We start from the raw sequence: 26,320 nt of genomic DNA, 5'->3' as shown, positions 1-26,320 counted from the left end.
AATAAATTTAAGCTACAAAATGTAGGAGCCGGAGTTGCTTGACAATTTGAAAAAAAAAAAAAATTAAAAAATTAAAAACCAGCCTTGAAAATATATACAAATAAATAATGAATCAATTTCTGCGGGTTTATAAACTAGCTAGATTGAAAGCATGCACTTGGAAAATTGATTAATTGAGCTTCGAAATATGTTCTGTCTGTGAATGTAAAAAAACAAAGTCTTGTATCAGTGATAAGCTAGATGATCAAGCAACACCTTGTTTCAAGTATACTAGCAAAACATTGTGTTCAGTCACGAATTCGCCCGACGGCTTTAAACCAGGGCCGGTTTAAAACACCGCGGCAGGCCACCCATAAAACCAAACAACCCGTTTACTTGCATCAACAAAATAATGAAAATTATTGACTCGCACGTGCACCTGTTTGCCACGCCGCATCTGCAAAACCTGGCATGGATGACGGACGACAATCCGTTGCGAGCAAGCCATACGTTGGACGAGTACTGCCACCATTCGCTGATGTTACCCGGCTGTGACCACGGAGTGGTGGAAGCTTACTCCGTCGACGGCGTCGTGGTTATCGAAGCCGACGTCAAGTCGTCGCTCAACGACTGGTCGCATGCCATTGCCGAATACGAATGGGTATGCCGCATTATTGACAACAAGCTTCTTGCCGGTGAAGGCTCGTCATCTCATGCCGGCTTGGTTTCCGCCATTGTTCCCTGGGCGCCGGTGCCTGCTGGCCCGCAAGCCGTGACTGAGTACCTGGCATGCCTGCGGTTGCGCAATCCGACCGTAACGGACAAGTACTTGAAAGGCGTGCGGTATTTGGCTCAGGATAAGCCATCTGGAACTATGACCTCGCCTTTATTTATTGACGGCGTGCGAGTGTTGGGTTCATCATCATCATCATCATCATCATCATCATTATCAAATCGGCTCGTGTTTGAACTCGGCATTGACCTGCGGTTGGGAGGAACATGGCAACTCGACGAAGCCGTGATTCTACTCGATGCGGTTAACTCGGTTACTAGGATCATTATTAATCATTACGGCAAGCCGGATTTGTACCTGTCACCGAATGACTTATTGACAAGTGACAAGTTTATCCATTGGACGAAAGCCATGACCAAGTTTGCTGCCACGAATTCGTACTTGAAATTGTCAGGTTTTTTTTCCGAATTGCCGGTTGATTTAATACATCATCATCATGAGTGGCAAGACATGCTGGCCCGCGTGCTTCCCTGGGTCAAGGTTGGGTTTGAATTGTTTGGCACTGATCGCATCATTTGGGGAAGTGATTGGCCGGTTTGCACGATCAATGGTGGCAAACATTCGTTTAATAAATTTGTAGCACTTACTCTGGCATTGTTTGACGAGCTCGACTTGAGTGACCGTGAACGGCAAGCTGTCTTTTACGACAATGCTAAAAGGGCTTATAACTTGTAATAAAATGTATTTATTAATTATCATATAGATAGATAGATAGATAGATAGATAGATAGATAGATCGATCGATCGATATGATTAAACAATTTATTTGTTGTGATTGTTTTTGCTATCGTCGTTATTTGCAACAAGAGGCTTTTGTGGTGACGGTGACAACACATGATCAGCAGGAATAAGTGTTATTCTCGGATTAACTTCTAATCCAAACCCAGGCCTGTCCAAGACAGTCACGTCCAAATAACCTTTGGATGGTATCGGCTCGTTAGTAAATAATCCACCGAACACGGGCAATACTGATTTTGAATCAGGTGAATTGGCAAGGTATTCCTGAAACGGAGTATTATTTTGTGATGCCACGAAATGATACGAATAAGGTCCCGAAGCGTGAGGCACGACCGGAATGTCGTATGCGGCTGCCTGAGCAGCTAGCTTAACCAGCTCAGTAATGCTGCCGAGCCACATCACGTCAGGTTGAAGAATATCAACCGCCCTGTTTTCAATCAACTTGCGGAATCCATATTTAGTATATTCATGCTCGCCAGTAGTCCATTTCATCCACGGCACGGCAGCTCGAAGTTGCATAAACCCATCAAAATCATCCGGGTGCAAGACTTCTTCAAACCAATTAATGTTTAAATCCTTGGTTGCGTTAGCCAAGTCGATCGCGTATCGAACATTTAATACGACATGTAGCAATCAACCATGAGCGGGAAATCAGACCCGACCGCTTCACGATGCTGACGCAAAAATTCAACATTTTCCTGTAATCCAATATGACCCTCATCGGGACCGAACGGCAACAGCACCTTGCCGCCCCAAAATCACATTGACTTGGCAGCTTCAGGTCGAGATCCGGTGCAATAAAAATTAATTTGCTCCGTGGTGGCACCACCAATCAACTTGTAAACCGGCTCGTTCCTGATCTTGCCCAACAAATCCCAGAGCGCCAAATCAATCACGGAAATGTACGCAATCGTTAACCCCTTGCGACCGTAAAACATGGATGCCCGAAACAATTGCTCCCACAATAAATTATAATCTCTCGGATCAACGCCGATGATGAACCGTTCGAAATGATGCTTCACTAACCAGCATGCCGGTGGTCCACCAAACCCGGTCGCGAACCCGATCGTGCCGTCGTCAGCTTCCAATTCAATGCAAAACGAACCCAACACGTTGATTCCCCACGACACACGTGAGGCGCGGTATTTCTCGTAGCGAGACATTGGATTCAAAATGTCATTGTCAATCAACCTGGTGATCCACAGTTAGTCAAGTCAGGCACAAACGCACAAAAAAAAACACCTCATCTTCATACCAATGACCACGCTCGACATTATGATAATCACCGCCAATGCCACTACTATCAATCAAAAACGTCCTGACCGCAACAATCTTGGGGAAACGAGACGCCGTTGCCGTCTTGCCATTAGTGGTTCTACTCGAAGGCAAAATTTTTTTTTTTAAAATATTTGCAAAATTAATTCAATAAACACAAAATAACTTTGCAATTAGTTTTTTTTTTTTTTTTTTTTTTAATAAATGCCATGGCCAGCGTTTATTTATATACAAGTCATTAAAGAGCTTCGTCGGCAGATCATAAGCCCGACCGACCGATCCGCCCCGCATTTGCCTGCAAAAAAACCTTTAGCCCCTGAATAAGGTGGGGTTTGGGTAGACAAGCGTATTCGTCTACTTGCTCCACGTTTTGCTCTTTTCATTTACCCAAAAGCATAAAAGGGAGACCTTCTTGGCATAAACCCAAATGTCTGGCAGATTGGTAGAAAAAGAAAAAGAAAAAGAAGAAGAAGAAGAAGAAGACATGTTTTTGGAAGACATCTCGGGCTCGCCTGGAACGTCCACGCTCAAGCGGAAAAGGTCGAGTATTGGGCCCGAGAGCTAGGCCGGTCAAATATCGTTGTCGTATGTTAACAAGACAATTTGCAATTTTGGTTTCATTATTAAATGAGCAAAAAAAATATGGGCTTATGTTTCAATGGCTAACTGTAATTGATGAACAGGTGCAGCACTTGCAAGCATCGAAAAGTTCGTTGGGATCGGATCCATCCATCCTGTGGTTGATGTTTAAAGAACCGTATGACTTACATATTGATTTTTTTTTTTTTCTAACATAATAATACAGATACGACATGCGTGAACACTGAAAAATGGAAACCAGGTCTTAAAGCTGGGTTCGGCAGGGAACTTCTTGATCGACTAGAAAAATTAGAACAAGTCGTGGCCACGAATTCAAATGAAGGCATGTTTGACTTGGAAACCAAATCTCAATTAAGGCAAGAATCACGTCATGCACAACTACAACCACAACCTGTTAGTGAACCTATTCAGCAGCAGGACCATCAAGATGATATTCCACTCCCTGCCACTGTACCTTTAGCCAGCCCTGTTGACAACTATTCACAAAAAATGACTCCACATGAGGCGCCAACAACATCAGAACGTTATGGCCTGCCACCGGTTGAGATTCAAGTTCAACTTGTCCGGTTGTATTTTGAAAACATCAACTCCTGGTTCCCAATCATTGACGCCGAGTCCCTTTGGACCAAGCTATTCGGACCATCAATGTCAGAACCCAATATATTAATGTATGCTATCGTGGCTGCAGCATCGCGGTTTCTTCCCGCAACGGTCATGACAAGAGCCAAACGGGATTACTATCACATCTCAGCGGCTCAAAAAATTATGTTATTGTCTTTTGAAATGCCCACGCTTGATTCACTCGAGGCCATGATCATCATGGCTGTCGATGTGGTTGGTACTTCGAATGGTCCCAAGTGCTGGGCCATCATGTCCATGATTTGTTCAATTTCATTACGGCTCGGCATCAACCGAAACAGCAGTTCCATCTTTGGCACGCTCACTCCGTCTGCGTCCTCATCGATATCTGCCAAATCGATATCAACCACGGGTGTACCCATCATTGATCCTATCGATTTCGCAATCGAAGAACGGAAACGCATGTTATTCTGGGGGGCTTATGTTCTCGATCGGTTTTAGTCCGTTAGTAGTTCATTTATATTTCATATCCCATCAGCTGAAGTGCAACGCAAACTTCCAATTACAGACTATGGTTATCATTATGGCGGTGGTGATGGTTCCGAATTGACCCAAAACAATAATATACCGAAATTTTGTCATTATTAATATAAAAAATGTTAATAATGGGTAGCAGAACAATTTAAGATGAAATAAAGTAATTAAAAAATTAATAATAAAAATGATAGAATCAAAAAAATCAAAAATATCTTAAATAAGCGAATGCTGACATAAGTAACTAAAAGGAAAAAAGTAATTCCTGACCAAAAGCATAAAAGACTTTGGGAAAACAAAAACGGTCTCTAAGTTTATTTCCAAATTTTGTTTAAAGTCTTTTATTAGCTATCAATGGGAAGAAGAATAAAAAATGACAATATAAATCAGTAGATTCAGAAGTTAATGTAATTGAAATAGAAGAATCAGAAGTTGAAGCAGAAACAGAAAAAACAAAAAAATCAAATTACAATCCAATAAAATTACAAATTATTTTTTGGCATGCCAGCTGACAAAGAGTCAAAACGTAAAAATAATTCCGTCATGGATTCAATAAGCCCATTTGCTTTTCAAATCAGACTGCTGGCAAGTCTTTCTTCTATTCATGAATTTTTGCGCAAGCCGATTAATATTAATTCATCTTATGACGTTGACAAGCGGCAGCTCGAATATCGCGAGTTTAGTCTCGTGATTGATGAATGGCGGTTATCTCTGTTAGAAAAATTCTCATCGGTTGAAGCTCTCAAGCATCCGATCAGTCCGTTATGGATTAATTGCTTTCACTTTATCATTGCGTTATTATCCGGCTGAACTCTTCGGCCGGGTTCTCTTACGCTACATCGTTGTGGTTTTAACCGTCCGAGCATGCCCGACAGCAATCTTTACGCTCGGTCGCTCAAATCGGACGATTGGCAGAGTTTGTTTCCGACAATCCGGCTTGTTACGCAAACCTGGGACCCCACTACGCATGGACCTTGTTTGTAGCAGCCCGGCTGTCTATCGTGAACAGTTTTACATTAAAAACCACGCTGGCAGGTCACATCACGATTCTTGTCAAGACCTTGATCGACATGGGTCAGTATTGGAACGTGGCCGAACGATACTCTGAGCTTCTGTTGCACGTAGTTAATGAAGGCTGGTTGACAAAATTGAAAAAAAATAATTTATCGGTCAACCATTCGAATTTTAAGAACAAAAAATGCCACCAAAACAGCGGTAATGACAACAGTAACGACAATGTTAGTGAAGATAGCGATGATGAAGATGAGGGCAGCGGCGACAACGACTGCGGAACCATAGGTGATGAACAAGTAAGAATGGCATCAGCAAAGATTCTTGTTGACATGCGCCGGAATACATCTGACCTTGATATTTTGCTTAGTCGGTTCAAATCAGCCCGATCTGGAGGCACCTTATCATCGTCGTTATCGCCTATGTCGACTACGAACTCACAGGCATCAACCGCACTACAGGCCGAAGAAACTCCAGCAACCACGACCACGACCACGACCACGTCAGCGGATTTGAACGTGCCATTAGAAATTACAGGTGTACTGGATATTGAGAGATTGTCGCCAACTCATCAACTGGATGTGGCCAGCATTTTTGAATGGTTTAATTGGCCGAAACCGGTGAATTGTGCGATAGGCGGCAAATTCAATACTCCTTTACCGGACTGGAAGATCTTTCCACCGTGAGCATTATCAACCCTTGCCCGGAAAACGAGGTGAATTGAAGCGCTACAATCATCGATCTTTTCTTTTTTTTTCATTTTTTTTTTTTTTTTGGAGTTCAATATCCAACTGCAGAATAAAGTTATCTGCATTCATGGAGTAGCATGCAAAATGTAACATGTAGTTAATATATCAGTAGCAGTAGGATTTTTTTATTCTTTTTTAAAATTTAATTAGTACGGTTCATGAAATGTACGACGTCAGATTGCAATAAATCTCGACATCTTCTTTGCGCACTGGCCATGCACAATGGTTTCCAGTTACAAGATTGGGCGGGAAATCCGTGGGTCGAAGATTATTATGTCGTGCCTTGAAACACGTTGAATTGAGTTGCGGCACATCCGACTCAAATTTTCGGTAGAACGCGTGCCATCAAAAAAGTAAATATACGCATTAACATGGTAATTATAATATGAAATGACACAAGCCTGCCACGATACAACTCATTAACTGATTGTTGATAATACTTGGTTAGCAAAAGTTGTGATTTTGCTGTGGCTCACGCCTGTTCGATATCATTCGAATTTTTTTTTTCTACTCTCCTCTTTCTTCTTTTCCTTTCCAACTTGGAAACTTACTAAGGTATCGGGTTTATTTCACTGAGGAGAAACAGGCACAAAAGGCCCCCTTCCTTATTCATATCCCTGATTACGGTTTTTTATCGGCATAAAATTATCAATTTCCTGGTGGTGTTTATCCGATACTTCTTCGACCTGGCGCCCGGGGCTACAAAAAAAAAAATTAAAAAAAAGGACAAAAATATAGAAAAAGACATATAGTTGCATTCAATTGTACATACGGTTTAACAACTTTTTACTTTTTTTGTCATTTTTCTCAACTTCAGTTTTTCATCTTTGGAAACGGATGTCGAGGTACAGATATGAGCACCCAGTATTAGGTGCCCTCGATGGTGTCGTGGTTGGCAACGGCACCGTGGTTCAATTTCGGGCAATCAAGTTTGCATCTGTGCCGGCCCGATATCGACAGGCCGTATTACTGCGAAAGGTTGAATCGTCCAGAGATTTTACATCATATGGGTAAGTTAATTTATATGTCAATAATATATTTGCATGAAATTATAAATTTTAAAATGCTAAATATAAAGGCCTGTGTGTCCTCAATTATACGATGCGCCGTTTAAGGATGGCAAGGGATTTGGCGGTTCGTTACCACCACTGGTGAATGAGTTTGACGAATTCGAATGCTTGAATTTAACAATCACGATTCCAAAATTTGTTCTCGATCAACCTGATTCGAAGAAATTGCCAATCATGACTTGGATTCATGGTGGTGCCTTAAAAACCGGTGGTGGAGCAAATTACGGATTAGAAGGTAAGAAATACTTGGGTTTTTAAAGCAGATTTAATATACTAAGTTTTTTGTTTTTTTTTTGCTAGATGCGGGCAACTTGGTTGCATTGTCAATTGAAAACGGTCAGCCAGTTATTGTCATTGCATTACAATACCGACTTGGATCGTTTGGGTTTATTGCTTCGCAGGAGATTGTGGAGGAATCTCGAGTCAACAATGAACCACCAGGAAATTTTGGCTTGCACGATATCCTACGTGGGTTTGATTGGATCCATGAATTTTCTGCCGGCTTTGGTGGGGATACCGACAACATCACTGCCATCGGCCAATCTGCTGGTGCCATTGTGATTAGTTACCTGATCATTGCTGATGGATACAAGCGGCCGCCGTTCCGGCGAGCCATTTTATGTTCCGGAACAGCCTCACTATTTGGATTACATTCCATCGACGAGGAGCAAGCCGCGTTTGACAAGTTAGTAAACCAGTCCCTGCCGCACGGGTTTGGTTATCACAAGCTGGCCCGGTTACGCCAAGTATCGGCCGACAAGTTATTGGAAGTCCAAATCCCGATCCCGTTACGACGACCGATCGTGGACGGCGTGTTGTTTCATCAAGTTTTCCATTTGCAAGACGTGATTGAACGAACAAGCCGAACCGAATGGCTTGACGCGGTCATTGTCGGCGATTGCAAAGAGGAAAGCGCGTTGTTTACGTTGGCGTACGATAACGTGTGGTCAAAGTTCCCGAACCTGGTCGGCTGGTTAAAAGAACGATATGATTCAGTGATTGGTCAAAAGCCAATCGATGTTTGGTCCAAGGTCTTAAAACATTACGGACTCCGACCTGGCTCGAGCGGGCCGGAGGCAAAAGCAGGCACGTTACAAATTATGGGTGCAATCTTGTTCCACGCGCCAGCCTACGCGTTTGCAAGGTGGAAACCGGCCGTCGCCCAGGCGCGAGACGTGCCGATATACCTGTACCATTTTGACAAGCGCAACCCGTTCCCCAATTATCCCGGCATGTCTGGCAAGTCTCATCATTTTTTGGATTGCGTGTACTTATTCCAAAACGTGATCGACCGGGCCGTGGCCATCACGAGTAATGACGATGAGCAATCGAAAAATTTTGAACGACAAGTGGCCAAAAATTTTGCCAGCAAGTTTATCGCGTTCGCATCGGCCGTCGAACCTTGGGATCGTCACAAGGTTGGAGTGATTGGTGACACGATTGATGGCCAATGGATCGTGCTTGACGATCGAGAAGATGAGATTGTGAACAAACGTGATTTGGACGGATGGAAGTTAATCTTGTCATGAACCATAATTTGGTGTCTTTTTTTGTTTTGTTTTGTTTCATCGTGTACTTGTAGCTTGTATAGGACTTGTTGTTTTTGTTTAGTATTGTCACACCTTGTTCGGCATTTGAATTACTGTACTTTATCGCATACACTCTTTTGTTCATTTTACTGTTTTATAAAAAATTTGAATTTTTATATTTATACATGTTACTTCTCGTCATTGTATTTTCATCGCGACACCAAGTTTTTACTTTCAAAAGGCAATTTCATCGCCAAAAAAAATAAAAATAAAATAAAATAAAATAGACATCAGCAAGTATTAAAATTGTACAAGAAATCTGTTAAATGTCAACTTTAAAAATATCCGACTTTTTTAATGCTTTTGCATACTCTTTTGCCAATAATTTTTTTAATTTAAAAAAATAATCATTATAATAACCATGTGTTATGCGATCACCAAACACGTCTCTCAACGAAATCCTGCTGAGGCCAGCATTGGGAATGTTTAATGGAACTTTCGTGTTGAACCCTAACGGGTATCGCTCAACCCAAAATTTGGCAAAATAAAACAAGTACATGCCTTCCTTGTCAGTTAAAGATTTTCTAAACGCAATTTTGCGCAAGTGGAAATTTTCTTTTGTTCGTGACTCCAAACTGATATCAGTAAAACGAATAATCAAATCTTCAGGTGAATTACGTTCAACGCCAAGCGGTTCATGCTCACTGTCGCTCTCGCTCTCATCTTCTTCTTCTGAAGCCGTGCCGGTTCTAAAATCTGACGACAAGCTAATGAAGCCAAAATCGGAATCATCAGAATCATTGCCATCATCATAAGAATCCTGAGATGCCGGCAAATCTGTTTCATCATCATCTGACGGGCTCGAATAATCTGATTCGCAAGATTCGGCAGTATATGTATCGGTTTCGGTATGCTCATATGAACCGTCATCTAAAATAATGACCTCTTTGCTTCTATGCAAACCTTGTCGCATGCGTGATCGGCCTGATGAACATTTTTCAAGCGTATTGTTGTTTCTCGCGCGACTCCGGCCAGACGTGGTACTTCTTCCAGCAACACTACTAGCTGATTCATCAGCAGCATGTACCGGCTTAGCCTTGACAAATTTTTGACTGGCAGCTTTGCCGGTAATGGATGACCTTGTCATTTTTTTCTTTTTTTTTTTTTTAATAATAATGCTATCTGTCTTGTAAAGTGAGAGCCAAGTTTGTCACCCGCGTAATATAAAAAGCCAACAGATGGAACATGACAACACGCAAACGATATAAATATATATTGTATAAAACATAATATTATAAGCAGCACACATAATTTGTGATGTAGAAGTAAAATTAGGAAGTGATCTGTCAAAACGTTCATGACCGACCTTCGCGTGCGCAACCACCCGTGTCGAGTTTTGAGGGAAGCAACCCGCTTGTGATAATCACGTGTCAAATAAAAGTCCATATTCAGGCTAACTTTTATATTCAAATCATTAATTGCAATATCTAAAAAGCAATATTTTTTATTTTTTTTTTTTTGCCAATATTGTTCAATGTTGTTGAATCGCAATTGTTAAACGATGTGTTTAGTCACGTCGACGATCAACAAACCCGGTTTGCATGCCATTAAAAAAAAAAAGTTTGAACCGGCCCGTCAGTTCTATTCTGGGATTTTGACATTGTTAATTACATGGTTCAATGTTCATCATAAATATACTTGTCCTCACGAGCATTGTGTTAATCGTTTCCTCCATTTCCCGTTATAAAAAAGAAATAAAAAAACACCAGATAGTTAAAACATGTTTAATTCACATATAATCCCAACCTCATAGAACTTTCAATCCTTATTATATTTTTGTTGCTGCAAATATCAACTCATTGAGAATCAATCCAATGAATGGCGGGCGAAAAAGAAATCAGCCGCACTGGCACGTGCTAATGCGGCGGATAACAAAAAGAAAATCGTGCTTCAATTGTAGTTGGTATGTGTAAAAGCTACAATGGCTTCTAGAAAAACTCGTTTATTGATTTAATTGCAATTTCTCATAAGAGCTTAAAACGCTGGCAAAGTGCAAACGGGTTAGTTCACAGTGATAGACAGGTTTATGAAATGTCTAAAATAAAAATTAAATGATTAATTACTATTATGAGTAGTAGTAGTATACAATATATGTACAACCTCCAATGCTCGTGTCGCTGAAAAAAATTAAAAGCGAGCAAGTGAAAAAATGTAAATGTGTTTTACGCTTTGTATTTGCGTTTTTTTTTCCATCGTGAGCAACCAAAAAAAAAAAAAAAAAAAAAAGAAAAAGAAAATGTTCGATTGATTTTATTTCCACACGGCACGGACCTTGTCTAAGCATTCCTCAGTTCCATTTTTAATATACCCATTTTGAAACAAATGATTATGAAGTTCAGCAACCAGCTCGAACTGTTCGGCTACGGTCATGCTTTGAATCGCGGTTTCTAACACGGTTGCAAACAGTACATTATGAGTCTGCCACCCCAAAAAAAAAAAAAAAATTTAAATGTTAGAAACATGACCATGAAATGAATGACTCAAAAACTTGAGCAAACGATAAGCTTACCGATATAAATGAATCATAATAAATGTAAGTGAAAAATCCCATCAAGAACTGGCAATCCATTCTGTCCGTGATGCCGCCATGACCAGGAATGGTATCACCAAAATCCTTAATCTGAAACGTTCGTTTCAAACCCGACGCGAAAAACCCACCAAACGGTGCAATCAACGACGCAAATGATGCCAGCACCACAACGTGCAGGTACACGGGTTCGATCTCGAACGAGCTGCTGGTCGTGCCAAACAATCCGATCAAGAACTGCGGTAGCTTGTAAGCTTGCTTGGTAAATATCGGATTCGGCACGCATTCCATGCCGGTCAGCACGGTGGCCTTAAAATCAGTCACCGGGCAAATCATGTACGGCCATTTGATCAACAAGTAACTCAGGCCGGTGCCGATCACGATCGTAGATATCCACGCACCCAAAAAGCCTTCGACCGTTTTCTTGGGTGAGATCTTGATCAACGGTGTCTTGCCAAAGGTGATGCCGCACAGGTAGGCAAAAATGTCGTTAATTATTACTAGCGAGCAAGGGAAGAAAACCCAAAACATGCCATTGAAGATGTTGCTCATGATAAAGTGACCCTGTACGACGACCAGCAATAACGTGACGTGAATAAATGCAAATTGCGTGAATTGAAACTTGTAATGTTGATTTTGCAATGATGACACAAAAAACATGAATCCTGCAACACAAAAATGCCCCGTTCCCAAGGTTAACCCACTTGTGCCAAAAAAAAAAAAAAAAAAATCAAGAGTACGTACCAATTACATAGAGCATAAATGAAATAAATCGATGATGCGTAGCCAATGGCCTTAAAATTCGGTCCACCAAAAAAACTTCTTTAAACGAGAAAATCACTCTTTCGCCATACAAAAAATATAACGTGGAAGCTAAAAAATACCATGTCAAGGCCTTAGAAAAGGGTAATGCTTTTTCCCTTGACGGATCATGAGCCAATCGAATGACCTCCTTGTAAGTTAATATTAAAATTACGCTGATTAAACTAATAACCCAAAAATGACCGGCACCGAGGATGATGAAAAAGCCGGCAATCATGACTACCGTCCAGATTGTCCTGACAATAAAATTTTGTTTTTTTTTCTCCTTTTCAGACTAAACAGATATTATAAAATTAAAAAAAAAAAAAATATTAATAGTATTACAGATTGTAAAACACTTAACCTACCGTGATATTATTTGCAGCAACAACTTGAACTTCGTCAGCTGTTGCTAATGCTGACAATTCAGCTTTTGAAGATTTCTTTTTTTTGCCCGATCCTTTCCGTGGTGACATGATGTTCGAGTAATTCTTTAAACTGTTGTTCTAGTTAACAATAAAACCCGAATTTAATTGACTAATTAATTTTATTTTTTTTTCGTTCAAAAATGATAATGTGGTGGTTATGGAAATTAAATGCAGAGGGATGCAATATCAAAGTTTCATGATAACAACTCCCGCAGTTCGTTAGCGTTTTAATTAAAAATTAATTGCATGTGAATTACAACAATCTTGAAATACAAAAAAATTGAAAAACTCCTTATTTTGATGCAACAAAAAAAAGAAATATTACATTTAAATCAATTCCTCATGGTTTACCATTGCCTGCCAAATCTGATTGCCGATATTCCCCAGCCCGCCATTATTATTATTATTATTATTATTGTTGTTGTTGTTGTCGTTATTATTGCTACTCCCACCACCGTCCAACCGGGCAAACTTCAACGTGGTCTCTTCCGCCACTAAATTCGGGCCACCAAAAAAATCATCATCATAATATCCAGCATACGGGTCCCCGTTTTCATCATGTTCATATAACACGTGTGTGGCTCGAGACGCGGCCACGTCGTGGCCGGCCAGTTTTAAAAACCGGTTCACGTCTCGTTGATATAATCCCGGAACCTGATCTAACCCTGCAGTCTTGAACGATCGCTTGAAATAACTCAGCACGCGGCCTGCCAGAACGCGGCCGTTTATTCTAAATATGGATTCATACCCGTGACCGGCATGGCTGCCGTCCGGGCCGTCGGCATTATACGCATCATCATCTGCTGCATCGTACAACAATCTTTGCTCTTCCAAAGGTCGTTCTGCTCGTAATAAATCAAATTCGCTCGTTAAGGGATGCACGAGTGGATGCGATGAAAGAATGGATAACACCTTAATAACCGGTAATACGTGAGGGTATTGATCAGGGAAAAACATCATGAATCGAAAGATGCCACCGGCATATGGCCCTAAAAATTGTCAATTAAATCCAATGCGCTTTCTCTAAATAATAGTTACCATAATATGCTTTACCTTTTCTTATAAAAATCACGCCGTACCATATCTGAGGAGTGGTGGGCGATGCCGAAATGTAAACTCCGGATGGACAATGAGTTTTGATATTCGCACTAAATCGCATTGACATTCTCGTCAGCATGTACTCATCCACATATTTTTTGTACACAAGTGCACTTATAACTCACTATTCAACTAACAGTTCCTGCAAAGCAAACGAAGAAATTGTATTTGAAGTTATCCGTTTCCTACTCATTTGGCACATACATCATGTATTACAAGTGCGATTGTAAATGTGCCTAACTAGTTATTGACCACATTACCCCTGACTGGGGTTATCTAAAACATGACTAATATACACCCTGTTTTTCAATCTATTTAAACGCTGAACCAGGCCGGATCTTAATACGTCAAATATACATAAACAGCCATGGCTCCATTTCTTCTTTCACCTGGTTAATAAGCCATGATTTGAACATATTCACATTGTCATTCACTTTCATTGTTTCATTTTTTTTTTTTTTGCTTGTTTTTTTTCTCCTATTTGCAAGAGCAGAAATAACATACCATGCCTGTCTTTCCTTCATCATCAAAGCATTATATTTTTTGTGATGGAACTTCTAATTTGACTGTTAACAGGCCAAGGAGAAGTGGACTCGTTAGGCCATTTTTTAACCCGCCAGTGCCAGAATTATTTCGAGCACGATTACCACCGCAGCAACAATCAAATGTCGCATCTGCTGAAACCGGGACTAGTCGCATTTGTCTGGGTTATGTAGGAGAAGCAGCACCACAGGAAAATGATGACTTCAGTTTGCATTTATCAAGTTCGAAACCAAAAAACGTTATTACGTTTGATTGGTCTGGCCCAGGTACTGTCGCGACACCGGTAGTCATTGATTTGGACGACATTTCTGATTCTCAATTACCGCAACAACAACTACAGCAACAAGAACATGAAGTTATTGATTTGGATAAAGTAATTGAAGTGATTGATTTGGGTATTTGCACGCCACCGCCAGTACCGGCACAGCAGACAACGACGACGACGGCGGCTGTGACGGCGACAACGACAACCCAACCAGGGCGCAAGGACGTGACCGGTCGACCGCTGAACTCGCACATGGTTGACATTTCCACACTTGACCGGCCGGTATACCGATTCATATCACCCAACGCGCTGCGGACCGCGCGTGACCACGTGTTTGATCATGCACATTCAGGTTTGCTTACCACGATCGACCGACACGGTTTCGCTTTTTCGGCTAACCTGCGCGGCACGGATTCCACCACGACGATGGATTTATTATCATCATCATTATCAACTAGCATGGGCGTGTTTGATAAGATTGAACATGTGTTTAAAGTTATTGACGGAAAATATTTTGCCCTATGTAACGTGTTTAATAGCGCCACGGATGCACGCAATTGGAAGATTAAGTTCGAAGCCGAGTTGCCGTCAGCCTTGCCGCAGTGGCAACCAGAAATGAAATCAAGTCTTGATTTTGTGCAGGAAGCTTTGGACTTGCAACGAATTCAGTATCAATGGCGACCGCAAGATTGGCCCACGGTCACGACCAGCACCGGCATGAGTAATGGACCAATCGAGGTGTTCACGGACGGGTCACTGATTGGCAACAGGCACGAAAACACGATTCGAGGCGGCGCCGGCGTTTTTTTTGGACTCGGTCATGATTGCAACGTGGCCACGTTTGTCCTGGCAGACAAGGTCGACGTCATGTTGACCGAACTAACGGCCATGTATTTTGCATTGCACGTTACTCCGCCGTTTCGTGACGTGGTAATCATGACTGATTCGCAAAGCGCGATTAAGGAAATAGCTCGTGCGATTGAATCATTAAGCATGGGCAAGCCAGCAATTTGTTCAAAATATCATTACAAAACAGTCGTGTCAAATATTGTGGATGAGATCAGGTTAAAATGGAAGCATCAAAGATCAGTCACCTTAGCTTACGTGCAAGCTCACGCGGACGTGATTGGGAATGAAGGTGCTGATTGCTTGGCCAAGATGGGGGCAAGATTGTTACCACCAGGCTTGGAGTTACGTCGCAGTGATGAAGTGGCTTTCACGCCATTGAACAAATACAAGTTTGACAACAACAGCCACTACAAAGACCAGGACAAAAAAATTGACTATAATAACGCTGCCAGAAATAATGCCAAACATGCAAGGAAACGCAAGCGAAACAAAAACTTGTCATCAAACATTATTGACATGACTAAAGCCAACGTAAAAAAAAGAACAAAGAACAAGACGGCAAGAAAAAATCAAACGAATTAATGAGTTGTTTAGAATAACATTGCATGAATTGTATTATTAGCATGTTCGTACATACAATAAATAAAGGGAGCTACCAATCTATTGCCGCTTCGTTTCCATACGAAGCTGTTAACCATTCGTTAGTCTTTTTAAAATGCTGGCAATCAAAAAAACCTCGTGATGCTGAGAGCGGACTAGGATGAACCGACTTGAGAATATAATGATTTGATTTCTATATACGCAAAAAAAGAAAAAAAAAAGTTAGCCAAAAAAAAAAAAAAAATACGGATGGATCATACGTCAGTAATCTTGTCGACCCGTTTGCCCGCTGGCGTGCCCCAAGCTAAAAACACAACCCCATTTTTTCGATTTTCGGCCACGACGGAAATGATTCGTTCAGTAAATTCTTCCCATCCTTGCTTGGCATGCGAATTAGCCTGATGCGCACGCACGGTCAGGCACGTGTTGAGCAGCAGCACGCCCTGCTTGGCCCAGCCGGTTAACTCGCCCGATGACGACGTCACGTCGCGATCGGGGAAATCTTTTTTCAAGCATTTATAAATATTCTGCAAGCTCGGCGGCGGCCTGGTTGGTGGCAATACTGAAAATGCCAAACCGTGAGCCTGGTTCAGGTTGTGATACGGATCTTGACCCAGGATGACGACCGTGACCGAACTTAATGGTGTTAACCTAGACCAGGCATACACGTCTGAGGCGGGAGGCAAAATGACTTGCTTGCCAGTTGTATGCTCGGTCATGAGAAACCGTTTTAGTTTTAAAAAATATGGCTTGGTGAATTCGGCATGCAACGCGGCCAGCCAGGATTCTTCCATGGTGGCAATCTCGAGCCTATAAAATTTGTAGTTAGACATGCATACTTATGTTTTTACTATAACGTAATGCATACTGTAGAAGGTCACGTTGTTCTGTAGTCAACCCGTTAATCCATTTATTTTTGTCAAAAGCCACGCCAGCCTTTACTGTCGTCGTCATCGTCGTTGTCGTCGCCGTCGTGATACTATTCGGTGTAACAATGGTTACATCTTTGTTCACTGCAGCAACTGTTGCAGTTACAACAGGCGTGGTCGGTAATGACGCCTGCACCTCCTTCTTTGCAAAAAAAGCAGTCAACGGCACGGTTCTCTTTGCCGTCTTGCCTGTTGCTGCCGCTGTTGCTGCTTTCCGCTTCACCGCCGTCGTCGTGCCATTACTTATACTACTCGGCATTTATCTGTGCACAAGTCCTTGTTCCGTTTATCACAATTCAAATCGCGTGAATCTGTTTGTGGTACTATCTTGTAGAATACTATTTCGTAATATGCCACGCGTGTTGAACGCGATCTAAATGAATGTTTTCGTTGTTACGCGTTGACAGCTTACGTCATGTGTTTGTAATCAATAATCAGCTAATTCAAGGATTACTTTTGGATTGAACAAGTCAGGAAGTTACTTGTACCAAATATGTTGGGCAATACATTCGTAATTATTCGTGAACCGAAAAGCTGGCAAAAACAATGACCCGTTTTGTTTCTTTATTAACCATACGTAATTTCAAGCCGGCAATTAGATTCATATTTTTTATTTGTGCGAATTGAAATCGTCACCATCAATACAATTCAACCCCCTCTCAAAATTAACAATGATGTTATTCCTGATCATACCCGGTAGAACAGTGCCAATTGAAGAAGAATGTATTATATTAGCAATTGGCTGGGCAAAGAATTCTAACAAAAACTAACTGATTGAATGCTATAATTATGTGTTTAACATTTTTAATAAATTGAGGCAAAGAATGCATGAACGGTTACAAGCTAAGTATATCATAGTTATTATTGTACCACTTTATTTATTGTATTGTATTATTGTATTATCAGCATATTTTACTGCAAGTTAAGTACGATTCATTAAAATTCACTTGAATTTTGCCCTGAGCTTTAAACTTTACTTTGTATTGAGTCACAAATAATTTGGATTTTTATACGTGGCGCGGGTATCCCTTGCACGCAAGCCATCTTGCACTCTTATCGATCTGCATCAAGAAACTGCACTGTGGGTTATAATAAGAGTATTCCCAGATGAAGAAATATCAAGCGGTCCGCCCAAACTATGTGGCGTTGTTTTCAAGTATAATTACTGGGTATATCTATCTATCTATCTTATCATGGACAAACGCAATGCAGTATAAATAGCATACCGCAGTTTTTTTACCATCCTTGGAAAAGAATGAAAAATAAAAAAAAAAAGTACCATTTTTTCTTTGTTCGAAACGGAATTAAGGAACTTGGTTTTATTTTTGACTATGACCAGGGAAGCAAAAAAAAAAAAAAGCACAAGTATGTTGAATATAGAGTTCAACGCTATTAATAATGGCGACAGATGCATGTTACATCATTTAATATTTAATGTATACCATCCACTGAAAACTGTACTATAAGTTCTAAAAACAAAACACAAAATTATTGTTATATATATCTATATATATCAAAATCTATTCATCAATAACATCTTCTTTCTATCCAACACTTTTAAAAAAAAAAATTAAAACTCCTCCGGTTTGCTATCACCAATACAACAGATGTATAAAATAAAAAAAAAAAAAACCCCCCGTAAATGAGAAAGAAAAAATGACAAAATGTCATGCAAAAAGAATGAAAAAAAATGCGAACCAAAAATGATGTAAGAAAAGAAAATATTGAAAATTCTGATCTTAATTCATACTTGATCATAAATAAAAAAAAACGAAAATAATGATAAATAGATGTGTGATTTATAGGTCAAAATATAAAAAATAAATTAGAATATAATTATGCAACCAACCCTCGACGAGATTTAACACCATGAAAATAAAAAAAAAATAAATAAAAAATAGGAAAAATACCATGCCCCTTCTGACAATCGACTAAAGACCTTGAAAAAAAAAAATAGAAATAAAAAAGACCGCATCAAAACTGATACTTTACAACAAAGAGAGATTAAAATAAATGAAATGCAACCAAAAATTTTTTTACCAACCGAAAGATTCGGCATGGAAATCAACGTTGTAGCCTTCCCATAACAGATCTGAAGAAGCATTTCTGGTTGATCGAACAATCTCTGATGGACCGCAAACTGCAGCAGCCACTGGAATGTTCTTGTCACCACCAAAGTCCTCAATCGTCTTCTTAATACTTTCCTTAACGTATTGTCTAATATCAGGACGGCCTTGCTCCTTCGTGACCCATAACTTGAAATTGACGCCAAACTTTTGTTCGTCCAGGTCAGCCCAGGATGCATAAGAACGGTCCGGCACAACCCAAAGGAAGTCCACGTCAGGAACAATGTCACCAATGGCTTCAGCAGAACGGACAATCTCAATGGCCTCAGGGTAAGTGTATGACACACCTGCACCTCCAGCAATGAGAACAACCTTACGGCAGCCATCAAAAGAGGCATGAGTACCATATGGACCATGAACGGCAACCAAGTGTTCGCCCTCGGCATTGAACAATGACCGCGAAAAACCTTTGCGAGCACGAATAATCAGGTCAAGCGTGTTGGCGTTACTAATGAAAAGTTAGTCAAACAAAAATTCAAAATTTTCAAATTTACATGAAATTCTTCTTACGGAGGAGAAGCAATGGTGAACGGGTGGTATTGAAACTTGGCCAGATTAGCAATAGAAATATAAACGTATTGACCAGTGGTCCAGTGGATCTCCGAAAACGTGGTCTTTGGGTTGAGCGAAAGCTTGACCGTGTCGCCAGACAAGTTGGTTGAAGTTCCAATTAAATGATGCACATTCTTGAACCGAGTGATTCTGTCCCAGGCAAAAATAACCGCACAAGTAATGACATAAGGACGGGTTCGAACCCAATGGAAGTAAAGGAATGGCAAAGGCAAGACCAAGAACCAAACATGCAAGTACAGGAAAATCTCGTACAGCCTATTTCTGAGTGGAGCCAAGGAAGAGGCAAGAATGATGCCAAAGCAAGTGGTGGCAATCAATCCGACGATGGCTTCATTGTTGATCTTGACGCGGGTGGAGATGGGGATGACAGCGCAGTAGGCAAACACGTGAGCAATCGCGGTAATGCACACGACACGGCCAACGTGCTTGTGGAGGATGATGTAGCCCTCATGAGACCAACCGGTCCATTCAACCAGCAATCCGGTCTTTGAACCAAGCAAGAAAAGGATGGGCATGTTGACGATTGACACGAGGCCAGTACGGTTGGCAAAGATCTGAGTGGATGACGCTCCACCGTGGACAAAGACGTAAAGCAGGTTGAGACCGAGGTACGAGGCAATGATGAGCAATGTGCCGTAGGACTCGGCGTAGCGACCCTTAGGCTGATACAGCAGCACGGACGTCAGCTTTCTGTAGTACAGCACTGCGGTAGACAACGGTTTGGGTTTGGCAGACTGGCCAATCAGCGGCGTCTTTTCAGACGTGGCCCTGCGGATGGTTTTTCTGAATTGAACATTGTAGAAATGAGCAATGACTGCAATCAAAAAGAAGCCAACAACGATGATGTTGTAGGTGAGGTAGAATTGACGGGACCATTCACGGCCACGCTCGTCGAAAGCCTCCTGCTCAAGAGCAGCCAGCTCCTCGGGCGAGTAGGTGTAATTTTCTGAGGGGGCAAACTCAGACATGGTTGAGCTCGAAAGCAAAATGAGAATAGAAGGAGGAGGAAACGAGTGTGTCCGATGGATGGGATGGATTGATGCGATGTGAAGTGATGAACGAAGGCAGCAAGGAACGTGTGTGAAGAAAAAAAAACCTGCAACAGCGGTGCGATGGCGAGATATAAGTGCGTCAGCCACTTGGGGTGGTGTGGCCGTGCATGCACCGGTTGCTGTGGCTTTGATGGCGCGTGGAGATAACGAAAAGCCAGTCAGGCCACACTCACGATGTTTTATAACCGCTGACGTTATCTGCCCGAGGCGCACACAATGTGCTGGTGGTGCGATCACAATCTGCTCACAGCTCACGTCGTACGTTTTGGTCATGCCACCCTTGCCAGCCAATCACGGCAGCGGCATATTTGTTCTGCAATCAGTCACGTGAATTTGTAATGGCATCAAATATTATCCTCATTATCAGGTGAACGCATGTGACTCACGTGATCTCACGTGATCGACAGCTTGCCTGTTGGCCCTAGCCCAACGCACTTGGGGTTACAATTTTTCCCGTTAATTAGCGTGGCCTTCAATACACCATGTCGACGACAAATTGAGTGCACATATCTTGTATATATATATATATATTCGTTTTATATATACTCACGTCATTCCGCCTGACATGCAGTAGAACCAGCAGTTTCCATGGTTTGAAATGAGCGCGCATGTCAGAATGCTTCAGGTTGACGAAGTCGAGCAAGCTGTGAGTGGAAGGACAACAAAAAAAATATTAAAATTACAATGCAGGCAATTAATTACTGACTCGCCGGGTTCTTATTTTTTTTTTGAAGTGTGATTCCTGCCGGCGAAGAAAGCTAAAGGTAGGTAGAACATTGAAAAAAAGTGACATGTGTTGCATCTCTTTGCTAACTTGCATCATCGCCAGTGCACGAAAGAATTTCCCGTGTGCGGCCACTGCCGCAGGCTCAACCGTGAATGCGTCTACTCACCCAGGGCAGTGCGTTCACCGCTCACCCGCAAGCACCTGACAAATGTTGAGAACAGAATTTCAGAATTAGAAGCAATCATTCTTGAACTTCTTCCTAACGCTGACATTGACTCGCTAATTCAATCGTCTCGGTCTGCCTCGCCGACCGGCCTGTTGCAGTCAAGTCAGTCAAGTCATCGCCGGCCGTCTGCCGCCGCCTCTGTCAAAACCGAGCCTGACGATTTGTTTGATTATTCCAATTTAGATCTCACTGTTTCCACTTCTCACGCAAGTTTTCACCAAGATCATGATGTTGATCACCCACCGGCAGGCATAACTCATCAACCAAATCTGCCACTCGAGACCGTGCCTGACGAAGCCGACGGATTTGACTGGGTCGAGTCGTCCACTGATCTGGCTGACGGCATGGCTGCCTTATCTATTAACCCACATGGATCTGGCTACTTCGGTGCCGCCTCATCCGCCGTCCTGTTACGCGCGCTCAGGATCAACCCATTCAGTCCCTTAATACCCGACCATGGCACCGCAGACTCGGCTCAAATTTACGGCGTGCCTGTGCTTCCGTTATATTCATCGCCTGCTCCCAAATTTATTGCTGACGCACTGGTGGATTCGTATTTTACAAACTATCATTCCTCATACCCGTTCATTCACGAACCCACGTTCAGGGCTCAATACAATTCACTGATTGCACGGCCGCCTGAAAACGTGTGGGAAATTTTGTTTAACACGGTCCTGGCCCTTGGTGCATGGTGCGTGGTTGACGAATCCTCGCACGCAGACATGGCTTTTTATCAAAACGTTAAGCTCAAGCTCACTGCGGACGTGTTTGAAACCGGCAGCTTGCCACTAGTTCAGGCATTAATCTTGCTTAGTAACTACGTGCAAAAGAGGAACCGGCCAAATTCGGGTTGGAACTTAATCGGCTTGGCCGTTCGCATGGCCACCGGGTTAGGCCTGCATCGCGAATTCCCTGGTTGGAAAAGTAGTCCGTTGAAGCAAGAAATGCGTCGCAGGGCATGGTGGGGCTTGTACATGTTTGACTGCGGTGCGGCAATCACGTTCGGCCGGCCAGTGAATTGGCCTGACGTCGGTGGCATGGACGTTAACGAGGTTTCTAATATTCATGATTCTGATCTGACTGCTGAATCCAAGCACATGTCGCCGTCATGTGATTCAAACGAAATTACAATCTATTCCGGCATGATTGTGCAATGCCGGTTTCATCGAGCTACCAACAGTCTTTACAACAGGCTAATTTCTAAGCCAGGTTTAACCGCTGAGCAGACATTAATCTTGACGTCCCGAATTGATGAATTTGTGGCAAACCTGCCCGAACCATTTAGGGGATCTACCAAACTTCAAACTCATGTTGGTTGGTGGTTTGTTTATTGCCGGTACCGATTAGCATGGCGATATCGTAACTTGCGTACGTTAGCATACCGTCCGTTTGTTTTACAGCGCGCATTGGCCATGTCATCATCATCTTCATCATCATCGTCATCTTCGTCATCATCGTCATCATCGTCATCGTCATCGTCATCATCATCGTCAACTACAGCTTCATCATCATCAACCACAGCAACAACTACATCAACATCATCAACCTCCTCGTCTTCCGCATATGCCACTGAAGACCATTCACCATCATTCGGCAATAATACGACAACTTCTACGTCCACAACAACAACCACGACCAATTTCGAATTCCAAGAAACTGAGGCCGAAACAAAATGCAGGGAATACTGCATGCAGAACGCTCACGAGACCATCATGTCAGTGGAAGATTTTATTCTTAATCATAACTCACCCGCGTCAACGCTAGCGGTTTGGTACTCGTTATATTTCCTTTTCCAAGCCGGCCTGATTCCGTTACTATGTTTTTGCTCTGAACCAACAAGTCCGTTCGCAACCGAATGGATTAATGATATTTCTCGTACCAAGGCAGTGTTGGCTACGATTTCGACCCGCAACCAGTTGGCAGACAAGTTTTTGGCATTAATCAATGGCTTGGTCGATCCATTCGTGGCATCACCAACCACGAACGAGGCCGAATATGAACTATCCAAACGTGCTGATTGGTTAAATGACGTGTACTCGTTATTATCTGAAGATCCAACTGCTGGCTTAATGAGTGGCATTATCGGTGCCGGTGGCGTACCGGTTAGCGCTAAAGACATAATTAAGGATGAATTGGTTGATCCACTTGATATGAACAAGGAAAATTTTTGGGATATTTAAAAGAGATTTATTTTGTATAGTTTTTTACTTCCCCTGAAAAACAATAAACTCATGAATTACTAACTAATCCTTGCGTTCCTGCCGATTGGCAATTGGCAGTTCACCAAATTTTTTTTTTTTTTTTCCTGAACTTGTGATCCGGCGTATACCAACCCGGCCAAGAACCCAATCACGATCGCGGTGACTGAAAAAACGGTAACCGGCGCGTCAAAAAAAATCAAGCCCGAGATTGCGATCGGCAACTTGTTTAACGCGCCCACCATGGAATACGTGGTCGACGTGGTCACGCGGACACACCATGCCGAACTATACGCAATCAAGATCGTGAGCAAGCCGGACACGATCATGGCCACGGTCAACCGGGCCCGAACCTGGGGAGGGAAATTTCGGCTCACGTTTTCGGAGCTCCAATCTTCGACCATGATTGAACTTGCCAACAAGATTGGGATAGTTAAAAAATTATTATAAAACATGGTGTCAAAATCTTTGAACCCGGTGGCCTTGATGCGGATGCGCATCGACAAGACGTACGCTGCAGTGGACACGCAGTTCACCGCCATCCAAATGTAACCCAAATTTAACCATGCCGCGGTCGAGGTCTGGGACGAGATGGCAACGTGAATGTCAGCCCAGGCTGCCACCAAGGAAGAGAGCACCATCAAGCTGAACGAAAACAATGCTAACCTGGATACGGCACCACCGAACCATAAGACTTCACCGTAGGCGATCAAGATTATGGTCAAGTTTTTAAAAATCGTGTACACGGGGATGGACAAAAACTGTAACGCCTTGGATGACGTGTAAATCATGATCACCAATAATGTTGAAATGGGGAACCCTGTTTGATGTTAGTAACAATGTCAAACAAACAACAAATTGATTCTACACTTGCATTTCTTTGCCTCGACCATGTTAAAATCTTTAAAATAAATCCAACCCAGTGCTTTCAAGATTCGAATCGCGGAAATGCAAACGATTGACTGATAAATATTTATTTTTTTTAGTCATTACTCCAACTGTTTCCTCAATTGAATTTTTTTTTTTTTAATTTTTTTATTTCTCCATACCTGAACCATGAGTAAAAAAAAATTTAAATTAAACTCATACCCGGATAACACGTATTTGTTTGTCGTGGTCATTAATATCGATGACCCGCAGTATGCCACGATGGCAGCTGATGACGAGTTCGATACCGCGTCCAACAAACTGGCCAGCTGGTTCGGCATCCATGACAACTGTGACGATGTTGATGAAGATAATGATAATGCCGCATGGTTGTGCTCCTTGTCGCTGTAGTTTTCCGTAGTGCCCAGGTTAGGATGATTGCCATTACTGCTGGCTGCAAGAGGCAGCAGGGGCGGGAGCGGCAACTTGCGCTGATGAGGCTGCACCACGTCGATTGTAAAGTCAAGCTTGGCAGCAACGTTGCTGGCCATGACTTGTAATTTTATATATGATATGATAATGTAAATGGAAAATGCAAAAAGTCGTCTAACTTGAAGAGAGTAATGTCTTTTTCCTTGCGAATGCTATAAATGCTATACTGTTATATCTCTAATTTTTTTTAATAAATCCGTCCTTGAATTTCTTGTTTTCCCTGAATTCCTTGTAGATCAATTATATAGATATATGTTGCCCATATAAATGTAAATGCAAAATGTCCTGGCAACCTCCAAAAACCTCTGTTTTTTGGTTCATTCTTGAACTAATCTGTTGTTCCCTGCTTGCCCACTTGTGCTCTAATTTGCCGCGCAAAAAAACACTAACGCTAACGCGCCGCATCAAGGAGACCGTGCACGCATTTTTCCTTTGCGATTTCTATTGTCGTATTCTCGAGGAACAACATTGGACGAATATGCTCAATTGAATCATTCAATGTTCTGCCAGGCCGTACATAAGGGAGTAATATACCGACGCAGTTTGCCGGGTTGCTTAGTCCGTGCCGGTTGAACGCCGAGACGTCGTCGATCCATTCAAGCAAGCTCTGCCGTTTGTTTCATTTTTGATTCGATCTCGCCGTGCACATTCATACTCCAGCTACAGTATCTATTGGCTTTTATCATTAAAAACGTTTTATAACATCGGTACCTTAGAAATGAGACACGTGAAAAATGCTCTACCCAGCCGTCCCCGACCCCGAAACCGAACCCGAACCTGCCCCGTCTTTTCTTTTTTTTTTAAAAAAAATTATTTAATAAATAAATGTAAAACAAACTGACTGCTAATGCTATTATTGACGCATAGTTATATATTTATAAAACTAATTGTAGAAGTATAAAATTCCTATTAACAATATTACAAAAAAAATCACTAACTACCCACTAAGTTTAATTCCTTTAACTCTAAGTTTAATTTCTTTTTTTTTTTTTTTTTTTTTTTATCTTAAAAGGGACACAGAATGCCCTATGTTGTATTGACTACTTAGTGTAGGAGGAAATCAAGAACAAATTGAGACAAACGAAAGTAAACCAAGAATGGT

The 26,320-nt window shown here is 41.9% G+C and overlaps 14 protein-coding genes across 14 annotated transcripts; 7 read left to right on the top strand and 7 right to left on the bottom strand.

Annotated features, from left to right (window-relative positions):
* The first annotated feature begins 20 nt into the window (after positions 1 to 20).
* V1514DRAFT_201693 (uncharacterized protein) lies at positions 21 to 1,491 on the top strand. Its single transcript, XM_066924669.1, has one exon. The coding sequence runs from the start codon at positions 392 to 394 to the stop codon at positions 1,445 to 1,447; it is 1,056 nt and encodes a 351-aa protein (XP_066780992.1). The 5' UTR covers positions 21 to 391; the 3' UTR covers positions 1,448 to 1,491.
* Positions 1,492 to 1,534: 43 nt separating this feature from the next.
* Positions 1,535 to 3,286, bottom strand: V1514DRAFT_349104 (enolase C-terminal domain-like protein; the record flags this gene model as incomplete). Its single annotated transcript, XM_066929357.1, has 5 exons — positions 1,535 to 2,086; positions 2,149 to 2,253; positions 2,356 to 2,701; positions 2,766 to 2,869; positions 3,173 to 3,286. 5 exons carry the CDS (start codon positions 3,284 to 3,286, stop codon positions 1,535 to 1,537), a joined length of 1,221 nt encoding a protein of 406 aa, XP_066780991.1.
* Positions 3,287 to 3,560: 274 nt separating this feature from the next.
* On the top strand, positions 3,561 to 4,667 carry V1514DRAFT_337891 (transcription factor domain-containing protein). The gene is made up of 2 exons (XM_066928751.1): positions 3,561 to 3,763; positions 3,840 to 4,667. The coding sequence occupies exon 2, from the start codon at positions 3,875 to 3,877 to the stop codon at positions 4,463 to 4,465; it is 591 nt and encodes a 196-aa protein (XP_066780990.1). The 5' UTR covers positions 3,561 to 3,763; positions 3,840 to 3,874; the 3' UTR covers positions 4,466 to 4,667.
* A 169-nt stretch (positions 4,668 to 4,836) lies between these two features.
* V1514DRAFT_201550 (uncharacterized protein) lies at positions 4,837 to 5,438 on the top strand. The gene has a single exon (XM_066924668.1). The coding sequence runs from the start codon at positions 5,000 to 5,002 to the stop codon at positions 5,306 to 5,308; it is 309 nt and encodes a 102-aa protein (XP_066780989.1). The 5' UTR covers positions 4,837 to 4,999; the 3' UTR covers positions 5,309 to 5,438.
* Positions 5,439 to 5,506: 68 nt separating this feature from the next.
* Positions 5,507 to 6,491, top strand: V1514DRAFT_337887 (uncharacterized protein). The gene has a single exon (XM_066928750.1). It carries the CDS (start codon positions 5,569 to 5,571, stop codon positions 6,193 to 6,195), a length of 627 nt encoding a protein of 208 aa, XP_066780988.1. The 5' UTR covers positions 5,507 to 5,568; the 3' UTR covers positions 6,196 to 6,491.
* Positions 6,492 to 6,631: 140 nt separating this feature from the next.
* Positions 6,632 to 9,114, top strand: V1514DRAFT_299182 (Alpha/Beta hydrolase protein). Its single transcript, XM_066925508.1, has 3 exons — positions 6,632 to 7,268; positions 7,337 to 7,563; positions 7,629 to 9,114. The coding sequence occupies exons 1-3, from the start codon at positions 7,096 to 7,098 to the stop codon at positions 8,855 to 8,857; spliced, it is 1,629 nt and encodes a 542-aa protein (XP_066780987.1). The 5' UTR covers positions 6,632 to 7,095; the 3' UTR covers positions 8,858 to 9,114.
* A 65-nt stretch (positions 9,115 to 9,179) lies between these two features.
* On the bottom strand, positions 9,180 to 10,004 carry V1514DRAFT_345007 (uncharacterized protein; the record flags this gene model as incomplete). The annotated part of the gene is made up of 1 exon (XM_066929214.1): positions 9,180 to 10,004. The coding sequence occupies one exon, from the start codon at positions 10,002 to 10,004 to the stop codon at positions 9,180 to 9,182; it is 825 nt and encodes a 274-aa protein (XP_066780986.1).
* A 974-nt stretch (positions 10,005 to 10,978) lies between these two features.
* On the bottom strand, positions 10,979 to 12,827 carry V1514DRAFT_354632 (cytidylyltransferase family-domain-containing protein). The gene is made up of 4 exons (XM_066929597.1): positions 12,614 to 12,827; positions 12,189 to 12,540; positions 11,427 to 12,109; positions 10,979 to 11,335 (listed from the first exon to the last, which is right to left on the bottom strand). Exons 1-4 carry the CDS (start codon positions 12,719 to 12,721, stop codon positions 11,168 to 11,170), a joined length of 1,311 nt encoding a protein of 436 aa, XP_066780985.1. The 5' UTR covers positions 12,722 to 12,827; the 3' UTR covers positions 10,979 to 11,167.
* A 4-nt stretch (positions 12,828 to 12,831) lies between these two features.
* V1514DRAFT_337878 (ubiquitin-conjugating enzyme/RWD-like protein) lies at positions 12,832 to 13,982 on the bottom strand. The gene is made up of 3 exons (XM_066928749.1): positions 13,897 to 13,982; positions 13,727 to 13,821; positions 12,832 to 13,662 (listed from the first exon to the last, which is right to left on the bottom strand). Exons 1-3 carry the CDS (start codon positions 13,971 to 13,973, stop codon positions 13,001 to 13,003), a joined length of 834 nt encoding a protein of 277 aa, XP_066780984.1. The 5' UTR covers positions 13,974 to 13,982; the 3' UTR covers positions 12,832 to 13,000.
* Positions 13,983 to 14,127: 145 nt separating this feature from the next.
* Positions 14,128 to 16,109, top strand: V1514DRAFT_337876 (uncharacterized protein). Its single transcript, XM_066928748.1, has one exon. It carries the CDS (start codon positions 14,277 to 14,279, stop codon positions 16,008 to 16,010), a length of 1,734 nt encoding a protein of 577 aa, XP_066780983.1. The 5' UTR covers positions 14,128 to 14,276; the 3' UTR covers positions 16,011 to 16,109.
* V1514DRAFT_337875 (uracil-DNA glycosylase-like protein) lies at positions 15,985 to 17,310 on the bottom strand. The gene is made up of 3 exons (XM_066928747.1): positions 16,897 to 17,310; positions 16,289 to 16,838; positions 15,985 to 16,221 (listed from the first exon to the last, which is right to left on the bottom strand). The coding sequence occupies exons 1-3, from the start codon at positions 17,214 to 17,216 to the stop codon at positions 16,081 to 16,083; spliced, it is 1,011 nt and encodes a 336-aa protein (XP_066780982.1). The 5' UTR covers positions 17,217 to 17,310; the 3' UTR covers positions 15,985 to 16,080.
* Positions 17,311 to 18,682: 1,372 nt separating this feature from the next.
* Positions 18,683 to 21,481, bottom strand: V1514DRAFT_201457 (uncharacterized protein). Its single transcript, XM_066924667.1, has 2 exons — positions 19,594 to 21,481; positions 18,683 to 19,531 (listed from the first exon to the last, which is right to left on the bottom strand). The coding sequence occupies exons 1-2, from the start codon at positions 20,979 to 20,981 to the stop codon at positions 18,994 to 18,996; spliced, it is 1,926 nt and encodes a 641-aa protein (XP_066780981.1). The 5' UTR covers positions 20,982 to 21,481; the 3' UTR covers positions 18,683 to 18,993.
* V1514DRAFT_337870 (fungal-specific transcription factor domain-containing protein) lies at positions 21,172 to 23,908 on the top strand. The gene is made up of 3 exons (XM_066928746.1): positions 21,172 to 21,354; positions 21,443 to 21,472; positions 21,538 to 23,908. The coding sequence occupies exons 1-3, from the start codon at positions 21,307 to 21,309 to the stop codon at positions 23,839 to 23,841; spliced, it is 2,382 nt and encodes a 793-aa protein (XP_066780980.1). The 5' UTR covers positions 21,172 to 21,306; the 3' UTR covers positions 23,842 to 23,908.
* On the bottom strand, positions 23,733 to 25,577 carry V1514DRAFT_337868 (UDP-galactose transporter). Its single transcript, XM_066928745.1, has 3 exons — positions 24,909 to 25,577; positions 24,734 to 24,821; positions 23,733 to 24,679 (listed from the first exon to the last, which is right to left on the bottom strand). The coding sequence occupies exons 1-3, from the start codon at positions 25,275 to 25,277 to the stop codon at positions 23,901 to 23,903; spliced, it is 1,236 nt and encodes a 411-aa protein (XP_066780979.1). The 5' UTR covers positions 25,278 to 25,577; the 3' UTR covers positions 23,733 to 23,900.
* Positions 25,578 to 26,320: the final 743 nt, after the last annotated feature.

This window comes from Lipomyces japonicus (assembly GCF_038497905.1).
Source record: "Lipomyces japonicus strain CBS 7319 unplaced genomic scaffold V1514scaffold_66, whole genome shotgun sequence".
NCBI classification, from domain to species: domain Eukaryota; kingdom Fungi; phylum Ascomycota; class Lipomycetes; order Lipomycetales; family Lipomycetaceae; genus Lipomyces; species Lipomyces japonicus.
Note: the sequence above shows the minus strand (reverse complement) of the source record. Positions and strands in the feature narration are given on the sequence as shown.